This window comes from Urocitellus parryii, chromosome 3 (assembly GCF_045843805.1).
Source record: "Urocitellus parryii isolate mUroPar1 chromosome 3, mUroPar1.hap1, whole genome shotgun sequence".
Taxonomy (NCBI): domain Eukaryota; kingdom Metazoa; phylum Chordata; class Mammalia; order Rodentia; family Sciuridae; genus Urocitellus; species Urocitellus parryii.
In genome coordinates, this window is record NC_135533.1 from 34,511,296 (window position 1) to 34,536,773 (window position 25,478).

Sequence of the window (25,478 nt, forward strand, 5' to 3'; positions counted from 1 at the left end):
TTGGGTGATAAAGACATGTCAATGTGGGTTCACTGATCATAACAAATACACACTCCAGGGCAGGAAGTTGAAAGTGGGAGAGGCTATGCTTAAGTGGGGGCAGGGGCACTTGGGAAATCTCTGTACTTTGTGTCCGATTTTGCTGGGAATCAAAAACTGTGCATGCATGCATGTGTGTGCACATGAACTAGAACAGCCTTAAAACTCAGTTTGCTCCTGTGTTCATTGGAGGTTTCAATGGAAAGGCAGCAAAGCAAAGCCCTATACAAAACCCCTCGTCCCACTGTTTCAACATCAAGAGTGTTCTGTATCAGTGACCATGAACTACCCCTTCACAAAACTGAGCTCCAATCCTGACAGTAATCTAGCGAGATTGTTGCTATCAGTTCCATTTACAAATGAGAACAACTGAGGCTTAGTAAAGAGTTTAAATATGAAGCAAATTATTTGAGGCCACACAGGCCATTTATGGTAGAACCACAATCCATATCCACATAGCCACTGTTTTCTCTGACAGTATGTGATTTTTGATATAACTTTTAGCTTTAGTAGTTTGAACATTATGAAATTGACTATAGTAACAATGGCAGCTCAGCACAAACTAATATGTATTTGGGCATATTTAAAGACTGTCACCTAAAAATTTATGCTTTGGAGTGCATAAAAAGATAAATATTGTATTTTCTTGCATATAAAAAAGGAACTAAAACTTAAACAAATCACAGCCTCAAAGAACTGCATAAATCTTACCACCTTCCTCAGGCTTCATGTCTAATAATTCATCCAGAGGTCCTTCAGAGGAGGGGAAAGAAAAATTATGAGTTAGTGTCATTTTATAAGGAATCTGAGTAAAATGATTACATTTTCCTTAATCTAGATTACCTGAACATGCATTATGTGTGGAGCTTTTGTCTAAGGCAGATAAAATACTTTTTCCTTCTTCACCTGTAAGCAAACATATGCAACTGGTCATCACCAACTCAGAATGTTGCGTGCATGCATGGACGATAGCAGTATTGGCAAATGCACAGCTTCAGGAAGAAATAGCACCCATAAACTCACTCATGCAGAAACAGGGGTCCTCAGATTATGTTTTATTTCAGTTGTTGGCTCTCAATGAATGTAGAATTAATCCTAAACCTCTGCTTTGTTTGGTGGATAACCCTCAAAATGATATGACACAGGCCTAACAATTCTCCTTCCGTGGACAAATGTGTGACTTAAGTTAACTGGCTGTTACTTGATGTTGCCAATGAACTTTGGCCACATGGGCCTGGATAAGATAAAAAGGCAGATCGTTAAGTGAAAGAAGCCCATTTGAAAAGGCTGCACACTGTGTAAGTTCCACAATATGACATTCTGGAAAAGTCAAAACATGGAGTCACTAAAAAGGTCAGTGGTTGCCAAGAGCGTGGCAGAGGGTGAGATGAATGGGTGGAACATTGGATTTTTAGGGCAGTGACAATATTTTGTATAATACTGTAAAGGTAGATACATGTCCTTTTATGTTTTTAATATCCATAAAATGTAAAACAATGTGAAGTTATTGATTATAACAAACACTTCTTTGGTGTAGGACTTCGACAGTTGGAGAAGCTCTGCTTATGTGGGGACAGGGGCAAATGGGAAATCTCTGTACTTTGTGTTCAATTTTTCTGTGAACCAAAAACTGCTCTAAACAATAAATAGTGTGTATGTGTGTGCCCGTGCACATGTAATAGAACCACCTTAGAACTCAGTTTGCCCATATGTTCATTAGACTTTCCGCAGGCCACAAAATACAAGGCAGATGCCACTTCATTATAATGAATTCCATCCTGTGTATATATAAACAAGGTGACAGACATTTGCAGTCTCAAAATATTATGCAAATACCACATGCAATTATACTGTACAAGGAATAAGAAGATTTGCATATTCTATATTTGCATATTCTATATTCTTACAATATGTATAGTCACATATTGTATGAATACATAATTTGTATAGATTTTTAACTTGCATACAAATATAATAAACTGGAGTTACAGTTTACCACAGAACTAAGTTTATCCTATTCTATGACCCACAACATTAATAATGCATGCTGTAGGTCCACTGAGGGTCACTGAGGCTGGAAAGCTTAGATCGATACAGACAGAGAGCCCTTCCATGGCCAGGGAGGTCAGGCCCAGCTCTCCACCATTTGCTGCCCCCTCTCAGGGTCTAGAATATCATTCTTCTGACCTTTGCGTGGTCCTTCCTGGAGCATAGCCTTTGCCTGGGCTGTTTCTTTTGCTTTGACAAGCCTTGCAATCGTAGTTGGCTTTGGTGTGTCCCTGATCCCCTCAAATAGGTGAGGCAACTTTGTTATGTGCCCAGAGCCCTGCAGTTTTCCTTTGTAGCTCTTATCAAAGTTGTAGTTGCCTGGTTGTGTGATTATTAGGCTACCATCTGCTTCCCCTTTTGACTGTAAGCCCCATCCTGGAGGGGCCTGATTATGTGTGGTACACCACGGTCTGCCTGGAGCCCAGTGCTGTGCCTGGCACAGAGGCAGATCCCTGTACACAGCTGCCACACACACAAAGCAGTCTGTGAGTTCTGAGTACGTGAAGGCTCACACGCACGAGCAGATGACAGGAAGCCAGGCACTAGAGACCAACAGTGGGCTGCCTTTGTTTTTTGATATTTTTCTTTCTTTCTTTTTTTTTTTTAATCTGTTGAAGGGCAGATAGGAGACAAGCAAATAAAGGTGTGAAGTGGGGGAAGAAAAATATAGTTGAGGCAAGTGATTGGAAAAGTTGAAGAAAGACAGAGAGAAAAGAGAGGAAGAAGGAGAAGAATGAAACAGAGGGAAAGTTCTAGAATCTTCTTTGCCACCTCCTGGATAGGCTGCCATAGCACAGGATCCGGTGGTTTCAGTTCTCTTCATAAAACTTGTACAACCTTCCCCTGTAGCTCTGAGGCTTTTGAGTCCTTGTTTTAAGGCTCAGACTTACATCACCTTAGTTCTACTGTGATTTTCCCTTCTACGCCTTCATGAGGTGAAGAGCCAACGAAGGCTGGCAGAAATGTAGGAGACAGAAGAAGCTGGAGGCTTTTTTCTGTTCATGGTGTCACCTCCCAAAGCTCTGACCCTGTTCCCTAACCCAAGGGAGCTGGTGCCACTCACAACAGGCAGCCTGAAGACCTGCCTAACAGAGCAGAGTCGGGGCTCTCCCTATCTGTCCCTAATAATGGCCAACACCCACATACAAACCCTCCCCATGTAGTAATGTGACCCTGCTAAAACTATCTCTGCACCCACACGACAGTTTGAACAAGCAAAGGCAATATTGTCTTCTATGGAAAGACAGAGCTTTCTGCTAGGCCCCTTTGTGGTTACTTCTCAGAAGGGCTGCTGTTGGAGAGACCAAGGATACTATTTTCAGGTTCAAAATATACACTGTCTCTCAGTAATGCCATGGGGTTGATTGACAACCTTGATATTTAAACATTTAAAACTGAAACTGCACTGGGTGCCATGGCACAGGCCTATAAGCCTAGCAACTCAGGCAGCTGAGATGGGAGGATGACAAGTTCAAGGCCAGCCTCAGTAACTTAGCCAGGTCCTGTCTCAAAATAAATAAGAAGGACTGGGGAACGTAACTCAGTGGTAAAGTACCCCTGGGTTCAATCCCAAGCATTCCCCCACCAAAAAAAAAAAAAAAAAAAATCCTGAAATGGCAGGAAGCAAATCCATATAGTCTTTTCTCAATTGGAAATGAAGAAAGGCCTAGAGGGAGTTCCCCCAAAAAGAAAATGAGTTGGCAGTTGAGCATTAGGTAGTGTTTCAGAAGCAATTCTAAATGAAAATCAATACTTACTCTTAAAGCTGCAGGATTCCTTGTGTTGGTTTTCATCCTCTAATGAAATTAACCTTAAAATTTAAAAATAAAAAGTTGTTGTTTTTTTTCAGTCATCAAGTCTGGCAAATATTATAGTTATGATACAGCCAGATTTTCAGTACAATATCTTTTACCTCAATTATAACCCCCACCCCCCACACACACAGAGTCATTTATATGCTATATATTTTCTAAAGGAGAAATAAATTTTGCTGGCTTTGTTTTCCATTCTGTAACATCTTAATTTATGAGTTTGGTTTCCTAATAAGGCACATTTTCTGTAAATATCTAGATGGGTAATTAGGGATGACTAAGAGAGATACATACAATTATTACTTTTAAAACACAGTAAAAACAAAAAACAAAAAACAAAAAAACACTGATGGCCCAGCAGTGGTTTATTCTGATTCCTGGTGCTATGAAGAGGTCACCTCAGGAGATGAGCCAGACCACAGAAGGCTCACAACAGCACCACTCTAAATCCAGGTGGACAGGCAACTACTCAAACTCTTCCAGTGTCTTTAAGGACAGACAGGTTACAGTCCTGAGACCATTTTGGTTCCTCCAAATGATCCTCTTAGCACTGTGGTTCACTTTTACCTGCTATTTCTGAAAAAAAATTCTTATTAAATTTCCAATCATCTTTGAGAAACCTGAAATTAATTAAAATGAATTAAAAAAATCCTAGGTAGTAGTTCTATTCTGAATAATGGCTAGTGCTTTATTTTTATTGCATTAACTTATATGGATAAAGGAAAGTGCTGAGACTTGCTCTGGGCTCTGTCTTTTACTTCACAAGGGGCAGAGGGCAGTCCCTTAGCCTCTTTCAGCCTCACCTCCCTCCTAAACATACCGGGGAAAGGCCTACCTGGAGGATTAGTATGAGAATGAATAACAAATAAAGCAGTTGGCACTGTGCCTAGCATGTAGTAGGTGCTCACCAAATAGTAGCTACCATTATTACCCTTACCAGGAATAGGTTTCCCCTAAAATGTGAATTGGACTAGATCTAGATCATATTCTACATCTGTTTGATGATGAAAAATTGAAATTTGTCTTTGTTTTGCACCTCAGAAATTTTCTAGTATTTGTTTTGAAATTAAAAAGAGCTAATATTGGCAGCAATTTTTTTTCCATTTTTTTTTACAAGGACAGCAAATAATTCTATAGGATACAAAAATATGTTTGAAATTATATTCAGAGATGGAGTAAAAAATATAATCCCATTTTGCCATAAAGTTGTCACCTAAATCGTGTGTGTGTGTGTGTGTGTGTAAGGAATAGTGGATAGAGGCAATGTCATCTACTTCGCTTTCCTGGGTCAGCCAGTTCAGAGATTAACTACATTCCTGCAGGCTACTATATCTCCATAGAAAATGACATGGAGTCACATCTAAACCTCCTCACTGTGTGGGATCAGTCACATCTAAACCTCCTCACTGTGTGGGATAGGTGTGCCACCTATGTTGAAAAGTTCATCTAGGTATTTGTAACAACAGGCGGCGCCTTGATTGTGAAGAGGTAATAGATGGGATGGGCCCTCACTTCCTGCACAGGAAGCTGCTCTCCGCTTCACAGAGGAGAAAACTGAAAGTTTGAGCAGTGAAAACAAAATGTCACAACCTAACACTTTTGTAGGGCGATGCTATGTGCATTCCTAAGGCAATCTCCTACATCATCAGCTTCAATGGGAGAAAAGCCATCGGGGCCCCAGGCAGTGTGTGTGGGGGGGTCCCCATCACAGCATCTTGTGAACAGTGGTGACCATGGGACCAGATAGGGTACAGAAGCCAGAAAGAACATGAAGCTGAGGCTGAGGCCACAAGACAGGGAGCCAGACAGTATGTGGACATTTGCTCTTTCTTGTCCCAATCAACTCCTTACAAGTGTGCCCCTTCTGAGGACCCCAGAAATGGGACAAGTGAGGCAGGTCCAGCAGGAACTTGGGCTGAGGGAGCTTGTCCTCAAGGTAAAGAAGTGAGGAAGCTACATGGCTGAGACCCCGTCAGGACTGTGTGGACAAGATTGTGTCGCCCACACCCGTGGGAAGAAAGACCTCAGGAGACAGAGGGCTGACTTGACTTACTGACTCGGCTCCTGCTCTGCTGCTTCTGTGCTTTCCTGCTGGGCCATCTTCTTCTTTTCTTCTTTCTCAACTAGTTTTTTCATAGGGTCTTGTAAGCTCTGGATCACAAGCCATAGATAAAGAAAAAGAGGGGGAAGAAAAAAGAAGAAAGGAAAAAAGAAAAAAGAACCAAAAGTCATCAATAAAAACCAATTGCCATTGGTCCCTGAGACCCAACATTTGAATCAAGGTACTGAGAGGTTACCATGAACCAATCAAGTGGTCAGAAATGAAATTTTATATGGCAAAGTAACAATATTTCCAGGCCGAATGCAAGCAATTTTAAAGGAGAGTTGATTTGCCACTAGATTCATGTTTTCCCTTTTGTGATAAGTTATTCAAAAGAAGGCCTTTTGGCTATTGCTAGCTTTATTTTCCAACTTCGACATGCAGCTAAGATAAACATTCTGTTCTCCTTCAGCCCACACACTGACAGAGTCGAAACTTCCTCTACCACTGCCACCAAAGATGAGACAACTTCATTTTATTTTTAATTTTGTTTGCTATTTTGTAATCTAAAAACTGTGTTAAAAATAGAGAAAACAAAACCTTTTTTTAAAAAACCCCCAAATAGTGTCTAAACATATTCTGACAACTTAACTCCCACAAATGGACAGAGCAGGTGGGCCCAAATCTTTGTAGATTAAATGGGTGAGTCTTTTTTTTTGTTTCACATCATTTGTCAAAGTTACTGTTTTCAAGGTTCATTAAATATTTAAGGAACGATTCTTTTTTTTTTTTTTTTTTTTTTAAAGCAAGGGCCCACAGATTGTATACTAGTAACAAAGGAGTGGGAAAGAAAAAGCAAAACATTTCTTTAACAACGGAGTAATGACTTATACAAAAAGATCTCTATTTCTGGCCCTAATTAAAATACAGACCTATGAATACAAAAGAAACATCTCGAGATGCTTAGCCTTCTTACATTCCTAGAATATAATGTCTTAATTCTTTGGGCCTTCATCTCTCTTGTTTTTCTCCTTCCTATGGTTCACATCTCCAGTGTGACAATCACAGAAGGTTCAGGCAAGTTTCACAGCCAATGCGGATGAATTAGTAATGGCTGACAGGAAGCCTGGGTGAAGAGGCTTCTAAGGCTGTGTCCAGGCAGAGCAGAGCTGTGACTGATTCTGGAGTCTGCCATGGACACCAGATGGATGTTGGTGCTATATCCTGCTAACTGCCAGCTCTGTTTTATGCCCTGCACAGAGAAATTTTCCCCAAACACTCAAGCCTTCCTGTTAACCCTTATCTGCAAGAACTTACAATAGTTCCTAATTTATTTTTACTTCTAATCTAAAAATCTCTACCTGATTTTAAAGATCTTCTAAAATGTGACCCTATCTTCCTCTCTCAGCTGGAACCCCACTATCCACACTCTCCAACCCAATTCCAGCTTTCCATTTGATTAGTCCTGTCTCCTCCTGTCACCACAGTCGGCTGGTTTCCTCCCTTACTATTTTTGTTCCTCTTCGGGTCTCCTCCCTCAAAAGTCCTATGAGTCTTTTCAAAGCCCAGATCGATGACTACTATTTTCCATAAAGCTTCACTAAGCATGCCAAATTCAAGAGTCCTTCTGATTCCAATCTGCATTTAGTGTCTTATTAATACCTGACCGTATCTATCTTGTATCGTTTACTCTTAAAATATTTTTTTAAATTAGAAAAATAATAAAATCCATATGCAAAAAGTTTGAAAAATACAGAAAATAAAAATTACTCATATTTCATTCCTTTAAAATGATGAGTTGTTATTTTTTAGACATTTCCTTTTTTTTTTTGTACTCATCCTACTTAGATATTGGATTCATTGTTATCTATATATTTTGTAGAAGAGTAGAGGTCCTCTTAACCAAAATAATCAGTGTAAGTATTCTTAATAAATAACGATTATTATAGTGGAGAATGTAAGATGATTATATCTCTCTGCATTTATTCACCTATATTGTAACATAGGATCAAGGTTTTCTGAGCATTTGTCCTCTGATTGGAGTCCTGAAGCATTTTCTTGCATAATGCCCATCTATAAGGCATCACTATCATTTTTAATGATGCCCTCCTTCTGGACACTTAAATTAGCACATCCATTCAACAGCTGGTTGGTGAGCACCTACCAAGTGCCAGGTGCTGTTCTGGATGCACTAGTGAAGACAAAATTCTCAGCTAGTAATAGGCGTAGGCAGATAATTAAAAGAGAGGACTAGAAAGTGACTGGATCATTACTTCAGGGAGCAGGGTCGTTCTCTCTTGGAAGAGACATTTCAACTGAGAGCTCAATCCCTGTGCAGCTCAGGGATAAGAGAGGGCCCCCCAATGCAAAGGTCCAAAGGTGGGAATGGCTTTCGCTTGTTTAAGGAACAAAAAGGCTGCCTCTGGGGTTGTGATGTAGTTGGCAAGGGTACAAGTGTTATGAGACCAGGATGAAGAGGCCGGCAGGGTCACACAGCGAGACATTCCTTTACTCAGAGTCATCAATATTTAACATTTGCCCCATTCGTTTCATCATATTCTTCTGCTCCATGTGTCTCTCTATAAAGAATAACTAAATGCAACCCATGATCCTTTGCTGCAGCCTGGACCAGAGGGAAAAATGCTACAAAGGACAGTGTTGGAACAAATAAGACTGTGAGTATGAACTTCAGTCTAGACGGTCATGATTTTTTTATCTACTCCAGCAACTGGTAAAAGTGGGGGGGGGGGTGCGCACACACACACACACACACACATTCTGGAAATGTGCAGTGGCAGGAGTTGATCAGACGTCAAGGACGCGCTCTTTTCAATAGATCTGCCAATCACAGCATTTTATTCACACAAACATTCACCCTTTACAGCAGTTTTATTCCCCACAGAATGGTCCAACTCTGGTCACAGTGAAGCCAGGAATATTTTCAGCCAAGGTTCTGATGCCTCCCAGGACTCACTTTCAGATTCTGTGACACTTGCCCAGGCCTCCTGGTTTGCTCAATTATCTTCTCATTGTGTTTCCTTTTTATCAATCAACGCTAGGCAGGGCCAGGACATGTCTGCCTCAGCCGGCTGCTTCGAGCTGCCACAGCCCTTGCTTAAACCCCTGAGATGCCCTTGACAGCTCCACGGTTATCATCCCTTCTGTCTCTAGCCTGACCTCCCCTCCTGACCACACTTGAGCAGCTCTCAGACAATCCCTTTGTAATGTAAACCACTCATTCCTTCTTTTCAACCCCTTCCCCTGTTGGGCCATTAGCAGGGACTCAATTGTTGGCTCCCTGTCACCACAATCACAGTTAAGACACTATTGTGCTTCCCCAACAGAATGGCTGCAGTTCCAATTGCTACTTTAATTTATTATTAATAATTCCTGTGACAATTGTGCCTCTCCTCCTACTCACCATTGTCCCTATAACAATTTGGCTTCTGAAGTTTGAGAGAGGTGCTAAATATATACTTGTTGGTTGATTAATTAATGTGCAAAAGGTTAAATGAAAAAAAAAATTAGTTCTCTTTAGCTAGGATATGTAAAGACCCAGGGGAATAATATGAAAGGTTTATAAACCCACAAGCAAAATTATTATGAGCATGTGAGCTTGTTTATTAAATATTAGAATTTTGAACCAAGGACTCTTTTGTGCACCCACGTCAGCTTAACCAAAATATAGATCACAAACCCCAGAATTTGTATATTTTTAAGGTGTATAAGTGAATAATGTATAGCATGTTCACAAAATTGTACAATGGTCACCATAATCAATTTTAGAACATTTTCTCTTTTTAAAGTCTTCACAATACTAGTATTTATTAATGGAAATATTTATTGTTATTATAGTAAAAGCAGAGAATATATCGGGAAGTATTTAATACAGAAGAAGTACTTGTTTTAAAAGTTTGTTTTAAAATTTGATATTTTGCAAATCATCTATCATTTTTTATAATTTCCATTTTTCTGTCAAAATGTTTAATTTTAGAACATTTTCAAAGGGCATCTCTTGAGGGAGTTTTTAGATCAAGCTAAGCTAAATGCTCTTCTCTAGAGCAAGGAATAAAGTAACACCACATATGGAACTTGTTTCTCTCTAAAGATGGTACACATTGAAGATATAAAGAGGCTGAGTTAGGGAACTCGGAAAGATCATGGAGGACAGATCAGATCACGGTCCCTTTCCCTCCCCGCAAATTAGTTCCTGGGTGTGACTGTTAGATTTGTAGGGCGCATGAATCCTCTCCCTAGTTTGACTACAAAGCCTCAACCTGGGCGAGAGGGTTGAGGTGAATTGTCAGATCAGTTTGAAGTCCACCGCTCAGCTGAAAACATTTAACTCAACAGCATTCGTGGAAGTCAGGGGTGACAGCATTTTTCATGTGACATGAACACCTGCTCAGGCCTCGTGAGGGAAAGAGGTGTGGCAGGCTGCATGCAGATGGGGCGGTATCCGATGGAACTGTTTCCAAATGCTGGCTGAAGAAGCCACGTCTGAATTCACGTCCAGAAATGAGGACTCCAAAGCATTGTCTCTAAACCCCCAACCCCCTCAGTCCATCATTAAAACCGCTTGTGAAAATCACTGGTATTAGCAGCACACAACATCATACAAGACAGAAAGCTTCTTTGCAGAGGAAAGAATGTTCTAAGACTAAGTAACTTGCTCTGTTCCGGCTGCCCCAACATGCTAATAGTTTCCATCAAGGCTTAAATGGCTTTGGAAAGCACACACACAATATGTAAGACCATCATGGCAGAGGAAATAAGCAGACCCAGCTTGCAAAAGCGTCTTGGAAAGGAAAGAGCTTAATAGAATAATGGGAGTTACTACTTCCTATATTAGGAAAATAAAAGCAACAACAACATTCATTTGAATGGATGCAAAACTACTGAGCAAAACAAATTTCCCAGACAAAAGACCAGCAGCCAGTTCTAATAATCTAAATTTAAAGTCTCACTTAGAGGACTGAGTAGCGTTTCCTCTGATCTTTAATTATGACAACTTAATTTCCTTATTCTACTTTCCATTAATTACACTGTGTGAATAGGAAGGTGTCAAATAATTGTCAATATAAGGAAATAAAAGTATTCAGAATGGCGGGCATGGTTAAAAGACACTGAACTCAGCTGGGCGTTTGTATGTTTATATGATCAGTAGCACATGAGAAATGAAAAGCAGGGGCCATCATGTGGCTGAGCCTGGCAATTTATGGCCATTTAGCCCCTACCATGCACGTAGACACCTATAAAGACACCTCCCAAGGAAAGCTATTAAGCTGAGAGGTAATCTTGAATTATACTGTAGGGGAAAAAATTAAATAAAATTAGAGAAAAATAAATTACAATCATACAGGACATATAATCTTATTCTTTAAAATAAGATGGGGAAAAAATAAGATGGAAAATTGGCAGTGGGAAGGCATCATACTGTCCTGGAAAGAGATGGTCTTTGGAAGTAGATCAAACAGGATTGGGACAAGGACATGGTCCTCACGGCTTGTGGGCCTCTGTTTACCCATTAGAACACTGGAGCATGCAATGCCAAGTATACCTGTCTTGGAATGTTTGTGAGGATGAACTGAGACGATGCATCTACACAGCACCACGCTCACAGTAAGAATTCCAAACAGCTTCCTAATCAGTCATTTGTAAAGGTGTCTTCACCACTCCTGCTGTGTTAGGTGCTGCACTCCAAGTTTTACACATTACATTTAATCTTCATGAAATGTGGATGAACATTGTATTCCTGACTTCCTGACATGGAAATGGAGACTCAGATGAAATAATTTGCTTCAGGCTGTTCAACTGCCAATAGGTAGAAGTAATATTTGAATCCAGGTCTAGAAATTCTACTATTTGTTAAAAAAATGAAGAGCCAAGGATATTTATGGAGTAATTCACTTGGTATTATTTCTTTTCTTATCTTTCTTTTTTTTTGGCCATACAGGGGATTGAACCCAGGGTTGCTCCACCAGTGAGCTATGCCCCCAGTCCTTATTTTGTCAGGATCTTGCTAGCTTGCTGAGGTTGCCCTTAGATTTGCCATCCTCCTTCCTCTGACTCCCCAGTTCCTGGGATTACAGGGATTACAGGCTTGTGCCACCATGCTCCACTGAACTCTCATTTCAATGACAAATGCTGAGGAGAAGGAAAGGGTTCATTCCAAACTCTAAAAGAAGAGCCACCTGTTCCCAGGTGTCTGAGGGACTGCCATATAAATTATGTTTTTCATCTATAAGCAAACACTTCAAAGTGTTGTTTTTAATTGAAAGTTTCTGGCTGTACTATTTAAAGGTGGCACTTCTTCTTTCTCCTGCCTACCTGCCACAGCCAGAAGTGCCCGTGGGAAGCAGTCAGGGTGGAGAAAGTGTGAGCTTCCAGGTTCCCACATCTACCACGCACTGCATGTGGCCTTGGGCAAATTCCTAGACATCTCTGAGCTCCAGTTTCTTCATTTGAAACATGAGAACAAGACCAAGTATACCCAATGTCCCAAGGTTAATTTGAGGCTAAAATGTATACACTTTCCATCTGACTATGTAGAACCTCACAGTATCATTAATTAGAAAACTATCCTTGGTACATTAGAGTCATATGTCTCATATGACAAACTCTCCTAGTCATTATTTCACCTCACCCTGAGCAGAGTGTCTGGCACAGAGTAACTCTCCACACAATGGTAATATTTTTTCCTTTCCCCTCAAAGAGTAAAGTGGATGAAGGAGATGACCTAGGTTGTTGCAAGGAGAGTGAGCTACCAGCTGCCTGGGGGAAGTAATGCCAATCACCAAAAGGCAGAGATGAATCAATGACAGGCCACACCCATCTCAGCCACTCATTTCCCTGGTGGCCTCTGTCAGCTCATCTATTCCCTCTTCCCCAGTGACCTGGATGTTTCCCAACTTGCTGTTTCCAATGATCTGGCCTAGAGCAGCTTGGGAAAAAGAAAAAAAAAAAAAGAAAAGAAAAGAAAAAAAAAAGGTTTTGCTAAATGCCTTGTAAAGTAATGACACCGAGAGAAAACTTGAAAGTCTAAAAGGATATTCTGGATGCTGGCCATGAGTAATTGCCTTGTTGGGACTGGTAACTAAAATAGCATTGCAGGGATATTTACCCAATTTTCATAAAAACTATTATGGCTTTATTTTCAAAGCAAGTAACTACAGAGCCATGTGGCCTGTCGGTAAATGTTCAAATGATTAACTGAGAAATGTGGAGGTGGGTGGAAGAAGGCTGCTAGGCATATGAATTTGAGAAAAACAAAATTTAGAAAAGGATGTTTTTTTCGAATTTGGAACACTAAAAACATTTTGGTCTTCAGGATGACATCCTACATCACAGTGCTGAGACTTACACCCTGAGAGAGAGAAAAAAGGAAACTTGGGCACATCTGTTTCAACGGTTATTTTTGAACAGGCTCAGAGATTTGTTTTCAAATTCAGGTTTCCTTAAAGCCTTGGCACAGATCAAGAGCCAGTTGCAAAGCCAAATTGCATGTTTTAGAATTAGCCCTGTTACAAAAAAGGCAAGCCCTCCTGCCTTGCTGGCTTGCAGGCCTGCCCAGCCCTCTCCTAGCCCTGGTGGGAGTTCTGTGAGCCAGACCAAGGCCTGCAGGGCTGAAGGACAGGTTTGAGAATGGAGCTGCCAGAGTGTCTGTGGGAGCCAGGGAGAGAGTGGGTTGGGTTACCCTGAGGCAAGGTCTGGGGAGACCTCTTATCCTGCTGCCAGTCACAGGCTTGCCTGTGAAGTATACTACAAAACTAACAATCTAGAATGAAAACAGTGAGGATAAAAGTAACTTAAGCTGAGCTACTGAACCCAGCAACCTCAATATGCCTTCCTGTGTGGATGCTCCCAATGGCTGACTTCTGGATCCACTACAGAATTCTTGGCCAGTTCATGCCCCTTACCACTCCCAATTGTGCTACTGGAGCTTTCTCCACTGTGACCACCACTCTCGCCACCACCACCATCACTACCCACCATCACCATTACTTCCTCCACCACCAGTGCCACCATCACACCAGCCCTACCACCATCTCCACCATCATACAGCTGGGCTGGACTCAAAACCAGGTCTGGCTGCTTGTGCTTTTACAAACTTTTCTTTATCACATGAGCAGAGAACGTAAAGAGCAGAGTAAAAACCTGGTGTTTCTTCTAAAAACACAGGGGGTGGAGCATGTCACAGGATATACTTCACTACTGACCATTTTCATTAAACACAGGCAGTCGAGGACATGCCTTCCCCTGAGTCAGCCCTGCAAGAGTGTCCACTGGGCAGCAAAGGGCCCAATCCTCACTCTTCTGTGAAGATGCCCACCTCACCCACTGCCAGGATTGCCAGAGAGAGGAGGAAACCATCATTGACACAAACAGAATTGTAGAATTTTCAGGGAAAAGACACTTGACTTCCAAGGGGCTTTTTTTTTTTTTCTTTTTTCTTTTTCAGCTGATGCCCTTTTCGGGTCCATGGAGAAATGAATAAGTAAATAAGATACTAGAAGGAGGGAGTGAACAGAACCACATCTGAGGGTTGGCAATTTAAGACAGGCTTCTGCCTTCCTAGTAAGACAGAATTTCATTTAGTTTTTAAAAAATGCTTTACACTCAGTCTCAATTACTTTTCCCAAAGAAGGGGCAATGCTTTCAAGATCTGGCAAGTAACATATTCCATTCATGTCCCCAGGACTTGGTAATTTCTGCCATGTGAAGACAGACATTCCCAGATGATCTGGAATCAGTGTAAAATTCATACACTAATGATAATGCATGCAAAATGTGCATGTTTAGCCTCATGTTAATGAATCAAAAAGTGTTGTCTGAAAATAAGTTGAGGGAATTGTTTCTTTTACTAGAAACTACTTAGAAGATAGTCTCTTTAAATCTGAGCTGTTTACAATTATTAGATTTAAAAACTTTTTTTGTAATTTTAAATTTCAAAGCTATTTGCATCATTACTTCACCTTGTGTTTCTTTTAAAGCATCTTATCTATGTTGTGAGCACTAGTGTCAAAGCTAGGTCATATAATGAATATATCCACATATCCATTTAATTGTACATAAATAAAGGGCAATTTGTCATATAACATAAAAAAAATTCAAAGCTAACTTTTCTATAAAGTTAAAATGCCACAAAAGTTATTATTTATTAATTATAAAATTAAAATATGAAGGAATATGCTAATAAAGGTAGAATCAATATAATTACATCAGGCCTGGGTAAAAAGCAATAGCTGTTTTCACATAAAACATCACCACAAAAATGTCCTAAGAGTCACTTGCTTATTTTTCAAGTTGTATGAGGTGGAGACTCAATTCACTCTTATAATACAATTAGCTTTAAAGAAGTTACTATATATTTCTTAGAGGAAGATTCACTTTAAGTGAAACTTTGAACTTCTTAGGGTACAAATTTTATCCCTGCAATACTGCAGCAAGAGTCTTCCCTCCAAACAGGATGCACCAAGTGTTTAACACATTAATTATCATCCTTCATCAAGCATAAAACTAACAGTCAGGAAATACAGCTGCAATGGCACAATTACCAACACACTCAGAATACACCCTGAAGCAAAGAAAACAAATGGCTTGCTTTTCATTAACAGAGCTTGGCAAGCCTCTCCAAAGACAATGTTTTCTTTCCAGTCAGAGTCCCAAAAGGCATTTAAGGGGCTATTTGCTTAGGTAAACCTGGAGAACAAATTAATCGTGAAAACGTTTATTTAAATTTCAAAATAGCCATTATCAACATAAGGTGCCATTCAAAAAATATACATGTTAAAAGATGACTTGATAAAATAAAAATCTGATAAATATAGGACACGTATTTAAAAAAACGTGGTTTAAGAGGGTTGAGAAGTCAATGTCCTCAGACTTGATCATTTTACATAAGGTATTTATGGTCTTTGTTTTTATGTTTTGTAGCAGATAATTTGATATGCACGTGCCTCTATCTATAAAATAATGAGACATGTACAACAGGATTCAGTTGTATTTTTCAGATTTTCATCCCATGAAATAATTAGCTATCAGCTTGAGATTCTAATATGTCATCACTGAAAGCCAAGATGAGTAATGTTCTAGAGAGATAGTAAAAGAACTGTTTATTTGGTTGATTTCTGGACACTTATTCTTTTTTATTTTTATTTATTTATTTTGGGTACTGGGGATTGAACTCAGGGGCACTGGACCACTGAGCCCCATCCCTGGCCCTATTTTGTATTTTATTTAGAGACAGTGTCTCACTGAGTTGCTAGCACCTCACTTTTGCTGAGGTGGGCTTTGAACTCGTGATCCTCCTGCCTCACCCTTCCGAGCCACTGGGATTACAGGAGTGCACCACCATGCCTGGAGACACTTATTATTTTTTTTAATATTTATTTTTTAGGTGTAGATGGACACAACACAATGCCTGTATTTTTATGTGGTGCTAAGGATCCAACCCGGGTCCCGCCCGTGCTAGGCGAGCGCTCTTCCGCTGAGCCACAATCCCAGCCCGAAACTTATTCTTAATATTATTATAACATCAATATACTTTAATGATGTAGCGCTCCTCCTAATATATTATAATTAACCTATGAGCTATCACTTAAACCAAAACTTAAGGAAGGCTCTGGTGATATAAAAGGTAATGGAAACTCCTGCCCAGAGTGGACTTATGACCTGAACCATGGCTGTCAACCTTTCCCTAAATTCTCTGCTCAGAGATCCTCTGATGCAATCAGGTTGGTTCTCTCTGCAGAATAAAGAGCAGGATGAAAATTGAAGAGCTGTGTTTTCCTTAGCACAGAAAGCCAAGGATATACATGTGGGTTTTTTCATTCATGTAACAGCCTCAATCTCATGAATTTATGTTGTGCTTCACATGCAACTAACTCAAATATGAAGTTCGTTGGAATTGTGTTTAGGGTAGGCACCATTTCATCTTACAGCTGGTCAATTTATGTTATGTACAGTTGACTTTCAAAAGGCAAATAACCCTGGGTATTGTAAATAAAATCAAATCTGATTCCTCAATGTGCCTTATGGAAGAGTGATCCACGGGATTCTGCTCAGGCCTGTGTAAGAACTGCGAATGGCACGAGTTATCATTTTGACCTGTCTGCCTTGGATGGCTACTTTCTGAGGTGCTGAAAGCAGCAGTAAATCACAGAGAAGAAATACAGCCCTACTAACAGCAGCAACATTGCCAGAGTAAAGACATCTGCTGCCTAACTGTGTGCAAAAAATTTGGCTATACAAGGGAGGATACATAAAATCTTTCGGTTCTCATCAGTGAGACACGGTGGTGATCCCAGCTACTCAGGAGGAAGAGGCAGGAGGATTGCAAGTTTAAGCCCAGCCTCAGCAATTTAGTGAGACCCTGTTTCAAAATATAAAGAGGACTGGCAATGTAGCTCAGTGGTAGAATGCCCCTGGGTTGTTCAATCCCTAATAACACACACACACACACACACACACACACACACACACATACACACACAAATGTTTCCCCTTTTCATACTTATAGTTCACAGAGCCAAACAGAGCATATTCTGAATGTAATTACCAGGCAGCAAGTCAGCACCAGTGAAAGGGTGAGGGGGGAGTAGGTGTCCTGCCTAGAGTCAGGTCAGGTGTATCACAGGGTAAGTAGACTTTCTTGGGTTCCTCTTCCTGGGACTTTCATTTTAAGGGCAGGTCTTAAAATGTTTCCATCTCAGTACTTCAATAAATGCGGATACACTATAAACATCTCAAAATCAATGAAGCATTTTAAGAAAAAGCAGCTTTTTAATGTTTTGATGTTAACGGCAAGCAAGGTGATAAGACACAAATTGCCTAAAAAATTAGAAGCAAGGCAATTTCAAGGTGAATTTTTCTTTCAAAGATATGATCTAGTAACAAAGCACCCACTACTCTCTTAGCATTCTTAAAATCCTTTTGGAACCCAAATGCTTCCTTACCTTGATATGCATTCATCTCTAGTATCCATTAGAGAGAAAAATAATACCGATTCAGTTTCAATAGTAAGAATCAGACAGTGTGCATGCATTCCTTCTGAATTGAGAAGACCTTGTGTCTAATGTTGCTTTTTCAGTTAGAAAAACTAGTACCAGTCTTATGGAAAAATCCAATTCTACACTGGATGGCACTCTCAGAATTAAAAAAGGTATTTTTCAGAAGAAGGAAAAAAGATATACCTTCTGAAGTAAGCATATTTGAATTTAATAATTAAAAAGTAGGACTGGGGGGGGGTGTAGCTCATGGCAGAGCTTAGCTTGTGAAAGGCTCTGGGTTCAATTCCCAGCACCATAAAATCAAATAAAGAAAAAGTAATTGAGTTTCCCACAATTCACCTCCCAGTCATGTGAGTCCCAAGGTTCATTATGTTTTAGGACTGCAGTGGGCTATCATGGTACTAACTACAGATAGGGTAAAATAGACTCTGCTAGGGATCACAGTTCTCTTTAACACTTGGGGTCTTCGAATAATAAACCTCACTGAAATGGACATTGCTAGTAATATAAGCAAAACTGGATTTTTCATAAAACTCTCTGGTGGTCTGTTCAGTTTTCCTACCTTCAGTGTAGTGAATTCATAGGGCTGGTAACCTTTGAAGCTCTCATGGATGGCTGCCATCGTATGGGAAGTTTTCTCCCAAAAATGAAGCAGAGTGGTCTGTCAAGAGAGATGGTAAAGCTATTAATATTTCGAATGTGCAGTTCCAGTCCTGTGCCCCAGAGAAGGGTGCCATCTGTCACTTTCCAGGTCCTCTAAGATGTGATTCTGATGCTTTTCTACACGGAGTTTCCCTCTCTGCCCTGGGACACCTTGCATTTCAGCCAAAGTAAATGCATCCCTGGCTTCTGCGGCTCCCACCACCTGGGACCCTCTCTCTCCATTCTCTTTCTCATTCAATCTGTCCTCCAAAAGCCAGGGCTGGTCATGAATCTATTTTTGGGATCCCTCAAATGACTGGATTACTCCCTCTTTAAACCCTCTTTGGCTTTTAGAACTTTCTGCTTAGTGTCCCCTTTGTTCTGTCTTACAGGTTTAGGAATTATAGTCAGACCCCACTCTCTCCACTTTTCTTCTTAAAACTTTGAGATCCCTGAGGACAAGGAACCTGGTCTTATTAATTTTATATTCCCTCTAACACTCAGCATTCAGTCTCTCACACTCAGTTGGTGTCGACAGCACTGTTGATAGACACAGATGCTATTCTGAAGGAACTCAGAGGCTATGAGGAGAGACAAAAGCAAGTATGTTGTATGACAATCTAAGGAAGAAAGAACTTGACGCTTGGTCCAGTACATTGAAAAGAGCCGAATTTAGAATGGCAAAGATGGAGGGGAAAGGTGCTCCCCAAGTCAATGCAGGGAAGGCGAACATACAGTGTATGTACAAGGGAACAGCTACTATTGGACATGGTTTGATGAAACCGTGAGATGCTAGGAAGGCACAGATGTCAGAAATAAATTATGAGAAAGGCTTTCAGAACTTACTAATTCCTAAACCATACTTTGAGCTCTAATATCATTTTTCTATTGTCTTAGCCTCATGCCACTCTTTGTTCATTGAGACAGACATCACTTTGTTACCTGGTATGTTGCTAGCATGTGAGACAAGAGGTTGCATCTGCTTGCTCCAAGAAGATCCACTTTCTGACACACATCCATCTTCAATTTGTCAAAATTTTTTTTTGCAAGGCGTACTTGTGTCTGTACCTATGAAAGTAAAAGGACATCTCTGAACCACTCAGACCCTCAAATAGTTAAAATTTGCAGGTGACAAAAGACCAATAGCAGGGCTTCTCTTTTATACAAGAATATGCCTTTGAACATTCCAGACAAATGAAAAGATCCTACAACGTCTATTCTTTACTTCCAAAGGCCCAAATAAGAGTACTGAACATTATAATTTTACAGCGACTTATTCTTATTACGATTTTCTTAAGACTAGTGTTAAAATTTATGCCTTCTCAAGGCATTTACAAATTAATCACAGGGGGAGAAGTCCAAGGTGGCATGGAATTAGTCTTTGCCCTATGGTTTTCCCATAGTACTTGGAAGCTGGATTTCCATACATTCTTCTCTCAGCTTTCCCCAATGATAATATCTCACACAACACTTGTTAAAATGAAAGAAATCGTCACTGATACTTATTTACTTATTTATAGACTTTATTTGGACTTCACCTGTTTTTCCATGAATGTCCCTCTTCTGTTTCAGGAGCCAATCTACGATATTACACTTTTGCCACAGTCTAAAAAAAATTATCCTTACTGACAAACTCAATGTTTATTAATAGTAATGTACAATAACAATCTTCCACCTTTCCCTGCACCAAAGAGTAATCAGGGAGGGAGTGAAGGCCAGGAAAAGATTCACAAATATTAATTCTCTGCATTATTTCACAATAAAATAAAAAGTTTAAACATTTAATGCAGCTACTTGAAAAATTGCTAAGTCAAAAGTTCTCCTTCCTCCAATCCAAAGTGTCAGCACATCATACTCTCACCAGGGAAAGCCAGCCAATTTTGTTTTACTGAGGTATGACTGATAAATAAGAAGCTGTAGCTATTTAATATATTCAACAGGGTGAGTTAAAATATTAATTTATCTCAGGTAGTTTGTGAAGTTTAGATATAGGTGGGTAACAAGTTGGAGGTAACAATGACTCATTGATGGTAAACCAGGTGGCATGGCCAGTATCCGTCATGCTCACCACCTGACAAGCTGATATGAAGCAGGTACAGAGTACACACTTGTTGACAGAATGAGTAACTTTTCCAGGTCATTTCTAAGGGTTCATATTAAAGTATAATATCTGAAGTGGTTTTAGAAGTGGAATATTTGAAGTCTTTTTAGAAGTGGTGATTTTATTTTCTTAAGAAAACAAGTAGATTATTTTTAATAGAATACAATAATTTGTGTCACTAATACAACTACCACATTCTCAGCTTATCAAAGTATAGGGCATTACCCAACAAGAGCCAAATTACCAATTGATACAACTGACTGACCACATGCATTCCAACATTATTTTATTTTGGACATTCTGACCGCTTTCTCTTACTGATGAAGACAGGCTTCACCAGGGAAATAACTTAGGAGTAGGGCTGGCATCCTGAATCAGCCTGCCTGACTCCAATGTCATGCTCCTCTGCCACTCAATCAACTTATTACCGCCTGGAAAATAAAACAAAAAAGCTTAATCCCTGTAGGATTCTATGAAACTGGAAAATAAGGAAGGGGTACATTTAATACCATATCAATAGAATTAATATCCGATATGACTAGAAGCTGTATGAGCAGCATCTATAGCTATATTAAGCATTTCCTAAGAATTCTTCTGTATTCTCTCCATAGATCTGGGAAGATCAGAAAATAGCAGCCATCAGCTCCTCTCCAATGGCCCACACCATGAGTTCACACAATCCCGGTGCCCGATCATTCACCGCTGAAGCTTGCAGAGCTGTGTGTGGGAGCTTGGGAGCTACTCAGGAACTCTGACTAAAAAGAGTTTAAAATGAGCTGAGTATCAGGGATTTTCAACCTTCCTTGAAAAGCATGGGGGTGGGGAGAGAAAGCCCCGTTCCAGAGGGGAGGAGTGGGACTCTGAAGGGGAGGGACTTTCACATGTGCATTTGTTAAATGCCCACTCACTGAGCATCTGTCCTGCGTCAGGACTAGTGCTGGGCACTGGGGTGGCAAGAAAGGATCAGACATAACACAAGTGACCAAGAAATGTCTAGGAACAAATGCACCTTGCCATAAGGGACAGTATGTTTTAAGGAAGACAGTTAAGTCAGCAACTGTCACACAATGGTGGAACTATAACAGCAGAGCTAAGAGTGAGGAACAGAGAATGATTAATGCTGGTAGAGTTGGGGCGGCATTGGAGGATGATGGCATTAAAGCCCCAAGTAATGTCCTTTCCGTATCCCTACCCTTTGCCTTGTAACTTTGTAGCCTCCTCCTCTATGGGCTCTGGGCTTGACGGTGATTGGCTTTGGGTGATTGGCTTTGGCTAGCGAGAGGCTAACAAAATGTAATGAAACTGGGAGCTTGAAAAAAAAGCTAGCATGTTTCTACTTTCTGTCTTGCTTCTCTGACAGTGCCCTGAACATAAGCCCAGCTGGCCATCTGGAGGGGTGTGAGAGATGCATGCATGCAAGAGACATGAAAAGGAGAGCCCAGCAGTAGGGGAGCCCAGCCATGATTAACAGAGCCCCTACCTGGCCCATAGCTGACCACCAGCATGACTCCATGCACCTATAGGAGACCAGAACGGCCCTGCTATTCTCTAAATTTGTGAGCAATAAAAAGATGCATGCTGTTTTGAGCCACTGCATATTATGGCTGCTTACCACATGGCACTGCTATAGCCAAAAATCATGGATATAAACAGTAAGGGAACAGACAATGAAGGCTTTGCGGATGAGGGGATATCTGTGGTGGACCCTAAAGCATGGCTAGGAGGTACTCTAAGACTTGACTACTTAAATGTGGAGGTTCTAGATTTTCTAACTAAATGCAAATTAACTGGCAGGGATGTGAATTTCACTTTTTCCTGTACATTAATACAATCAGTTACTCATAAAATACTCTTTTATCCTAGGGCAAAAAAAAAAAAACTTCACTTGTTTATAACACAAAATTCATGTATTAATATAGTTTGAAATGTGCCCTAATTAAATTTTGATTGAATTTTGAAAGGTAGCTTAAGGAACCAAGAAGACAACTTCAACACTTGACCCAGTGAGTTCTGAAAGGCCATATGTTTTGTGTGTCAACAATGATTATTAAAATACTTAATGCACTGCTGAGTTTCCAAATGCTGAGCTCTCTCCCTGCCAAACAAGGAGGATGTTTCACTGTTGGGCATTTTGAATACGGTAAAATTTGTTTAATATTTTGTGCTCCATGTCTGTTCTATAAAACACATTTCCAGCCCGCAGCCCAAGGACAAAACACCAAGGACACCACCCAGCACAGGCCACCATCAAGAGTATAATTTCATATGCCTCCAGATGCACTTAAGTGAAAAATGTTTTGATTATTATTCCTCTCAATCCCAGATAAATTATATTCAATTACATAAACATCTTGAGGAGTTCCTGGGGTTTTCAAGGCTCTTTAAAATTTTTTTTCACTCAGATAAATGTACCCTTTGTTTATTTCTTCATTTTATTTCAGCTACCTCACCTGTCTCCTCTTATTCCCCAAACTAGGAAATGACCAAGTATTTTAGAACCTCTTTACTCTGGGTCTTGCCTTCCCCAGGCCACAGAAATTCAATTTACTGGAGAAAGCAGCAATGTCTTTGACTGCCAAAACTACAGGGCACTTCTCTGTACTTATTCTTCCTAACCTGAAATTCTACCTCTTAGCCCCAGCTTGAACTACACAGAGGGAAGCCAAAGGTATTCATCTTCTCAGTTCCTATCCAGTGGACAAGGTCTTCGTATTACTCTACAATCAAATAATCAGAGAGTACTTTTGCCTTTTCCTTAGTGCTTATTTCCTTTAAGAACAAAATAACACAAAATAATTTTATTTTTATATCTTCTTTCAGAAGATATCTTGGATCCCTCAATCCATCCATTAGGCAAATATTTACTGAGTAGATTGTTTATGCTGATAGCAATGAGAACAAATGAAGATAGTCTCTGCCCTCCTGAGCCTGACAGTCCTGTGGATATTTTGATATTTGTGCAGATATCACTACAGATTAAGTGAGATGCTCAGAAGAAAAGTCATACACTCTCCCAAAATGGTTGGCTAATGGTTCTGACTCAATGGATGTCCTCCAAGGACATGGTGCTCAATATGGAAGCTGAAGGACTAAGCATGATTAATGATGCTAGGGGAGAGAGAGAGAGAGAGAGAGAGAGAGAGAGAGAGAGAGAGAGAGAGAGAGGGAGAGAGACATGGCGGGGGGAGCATGTGCAAAGGCCCTGGGTGGAGGAGAATAGGGCAAGTCCTAGAACTGACAGTAGGTTAATGTACCTCCGTTGCTGAGAACTGCAGTAGAATGGTATGAGATGAGACAGGAGAGGCGGGTTGGGTCACATTCTGGAGCAGGACCTTATTGGTATGCTCCGGATTTTAGTTTTGTCCTACCTAGAAAAATACTGTAGTCTCTTATTAAGCAAGGAAGAGAGAGGAGTCTGTTTTCAGTTTGAAAAGATCCCTCATTGCACTGTGGAGATGAACTGGAGGAGAGAGATGAAGGTAGATAAGGAGAGATATGAAGTCAAGGGGAAAGACGATGGTGGTATTAGACTTGGGTAGTGACTCTGGATATAGAAAAGAATTATCTCATCTGAGAGATCTTTAGAGGGTGAAATGGGAACTGATGATGAATTAAATGTCGGAGATTTGGAGGAGGACTCCTATGTATCTGACATCCCAAAGCCCACCTTATTGTTGAACTTGCCTCTCCTCCAGCTGATTCTACTCATACCCATTCCTGTGGCTACCCTCAGACCACAGCCGAATTCTTGGCTGGCTTTCCCAATCAACCCTCAGCATTCCTCCCTCGTGAACTTGATCTGTTCATTCCTATTTTCCTATGAGGCAGCATTCTCATTCAGAAAAAATTTAAGATCATAGGAGACACCAACTACTTCCTCTGTGGTAAGGGGCCACAAGAGAAAATCTAAGGGAGCCACTCTGAAGTCACATACAAAAAAGGAAGGCAGATAGGTGGCTTCATTAAAAGAAGATCTTTGTTTGAGGCTAATGAAGCAAGTGTTCTCAATGGTTAGATAATCAAATGCCTTGCTGAATCACGCAGACGCTTTCATGTTTTATCATATACTTATATGTATATGATAAAACACTATCATATAGAGTATTATGCAAAGATACTGTATTATGCAAAGAAGTCCATGTGACTGTGTGCACCATTCATTTGGGTAAGTAGCAGGTGTAGATCTTAGGAGCTACTTACAGCCTTATTCTGTTTTTAGAAATGTGCCTTCTCTTTAACAATGTGGTTCATGTGGGAGTTGGTAGGTGTTTTTATAGGCCACTCCCACTGACTGGCCCAGGATGGGTACCTTAACCCAAGTAGAATCAATTGAATTGAACCAAGGTTTGTTAGCTCAGTGAAAGACATCTGATCCAAGCTAGGTGAAACAGAACCCTTCCTTAGGTTATTTGAACTCAAAACTACAGAAAATAAGTCTCAATCCTTCTCTAATGGCTAACGCACTGGAGACAGTCCTGTCATTTGAGTTAGTTGTGGTGTGAAGAAAATTGAAAGGTGATATACAGAGGAAAATGGAGAAGAGATGGAGAAAGAGCCCTCGTAGCACACAAGTTCTTGGGTCCAATTGCCCTTCTTATGGCTACATGAGATTTCTAATAAACTCCTTCCTTTGCCTTAATGAACTCAAGATCTCTGTTACATGGAACCAACAGAGCACTGATCCAAGCTACTCACATTTGCATTCTTGGAAATTCATTTGAGAGACCCTAAGAAGTTCTATGATGAAGATCCCCTTTTAACTTTGACTATTCCAGTATTTCTAA

The 25,478-nt window shown here is 40.3% G+C and overlaps 1 protein-coding gene across 1 annotated transcript in view; it reads right to left on the reverse strand.

The window, feature by feature from the left end:
- Window positions 1-25,478, reverse strand: part of Ica1 (islet cell autoantigen 1) — a 146,012-nt gene that overhangs the window by 22,006 nt on the left and 98,528 nt on the right. Inside the window, exons 7-12 of the mRNA XM_026391511.1 lie at window positions 19,536-19,661; window positions 18,514-18,612; window positions 5,953-6,050; window positions 3,846-3,898; window positions 883-945; window positions 751-792 (exon numbers count right to left, since the gene is read on the reverse strand). Of these exons, the coding sequence (XP_026247296.1) occupies window positions 751-792; window positions 883-945; window positions 3,846-3,898; window positions 5,953-6,050; window positions 18,514-18,612; window positions 19,536-19,661 (481 nt within the window). The remainder of the gene's footprint in view (window positions 1-750; window positions 793-882; window positions 946-3,845; window positions 3,899-5,952; window positions 6,051-18,513; window positions 18,613-19,535; window positions 19,662-25,478) is intronic.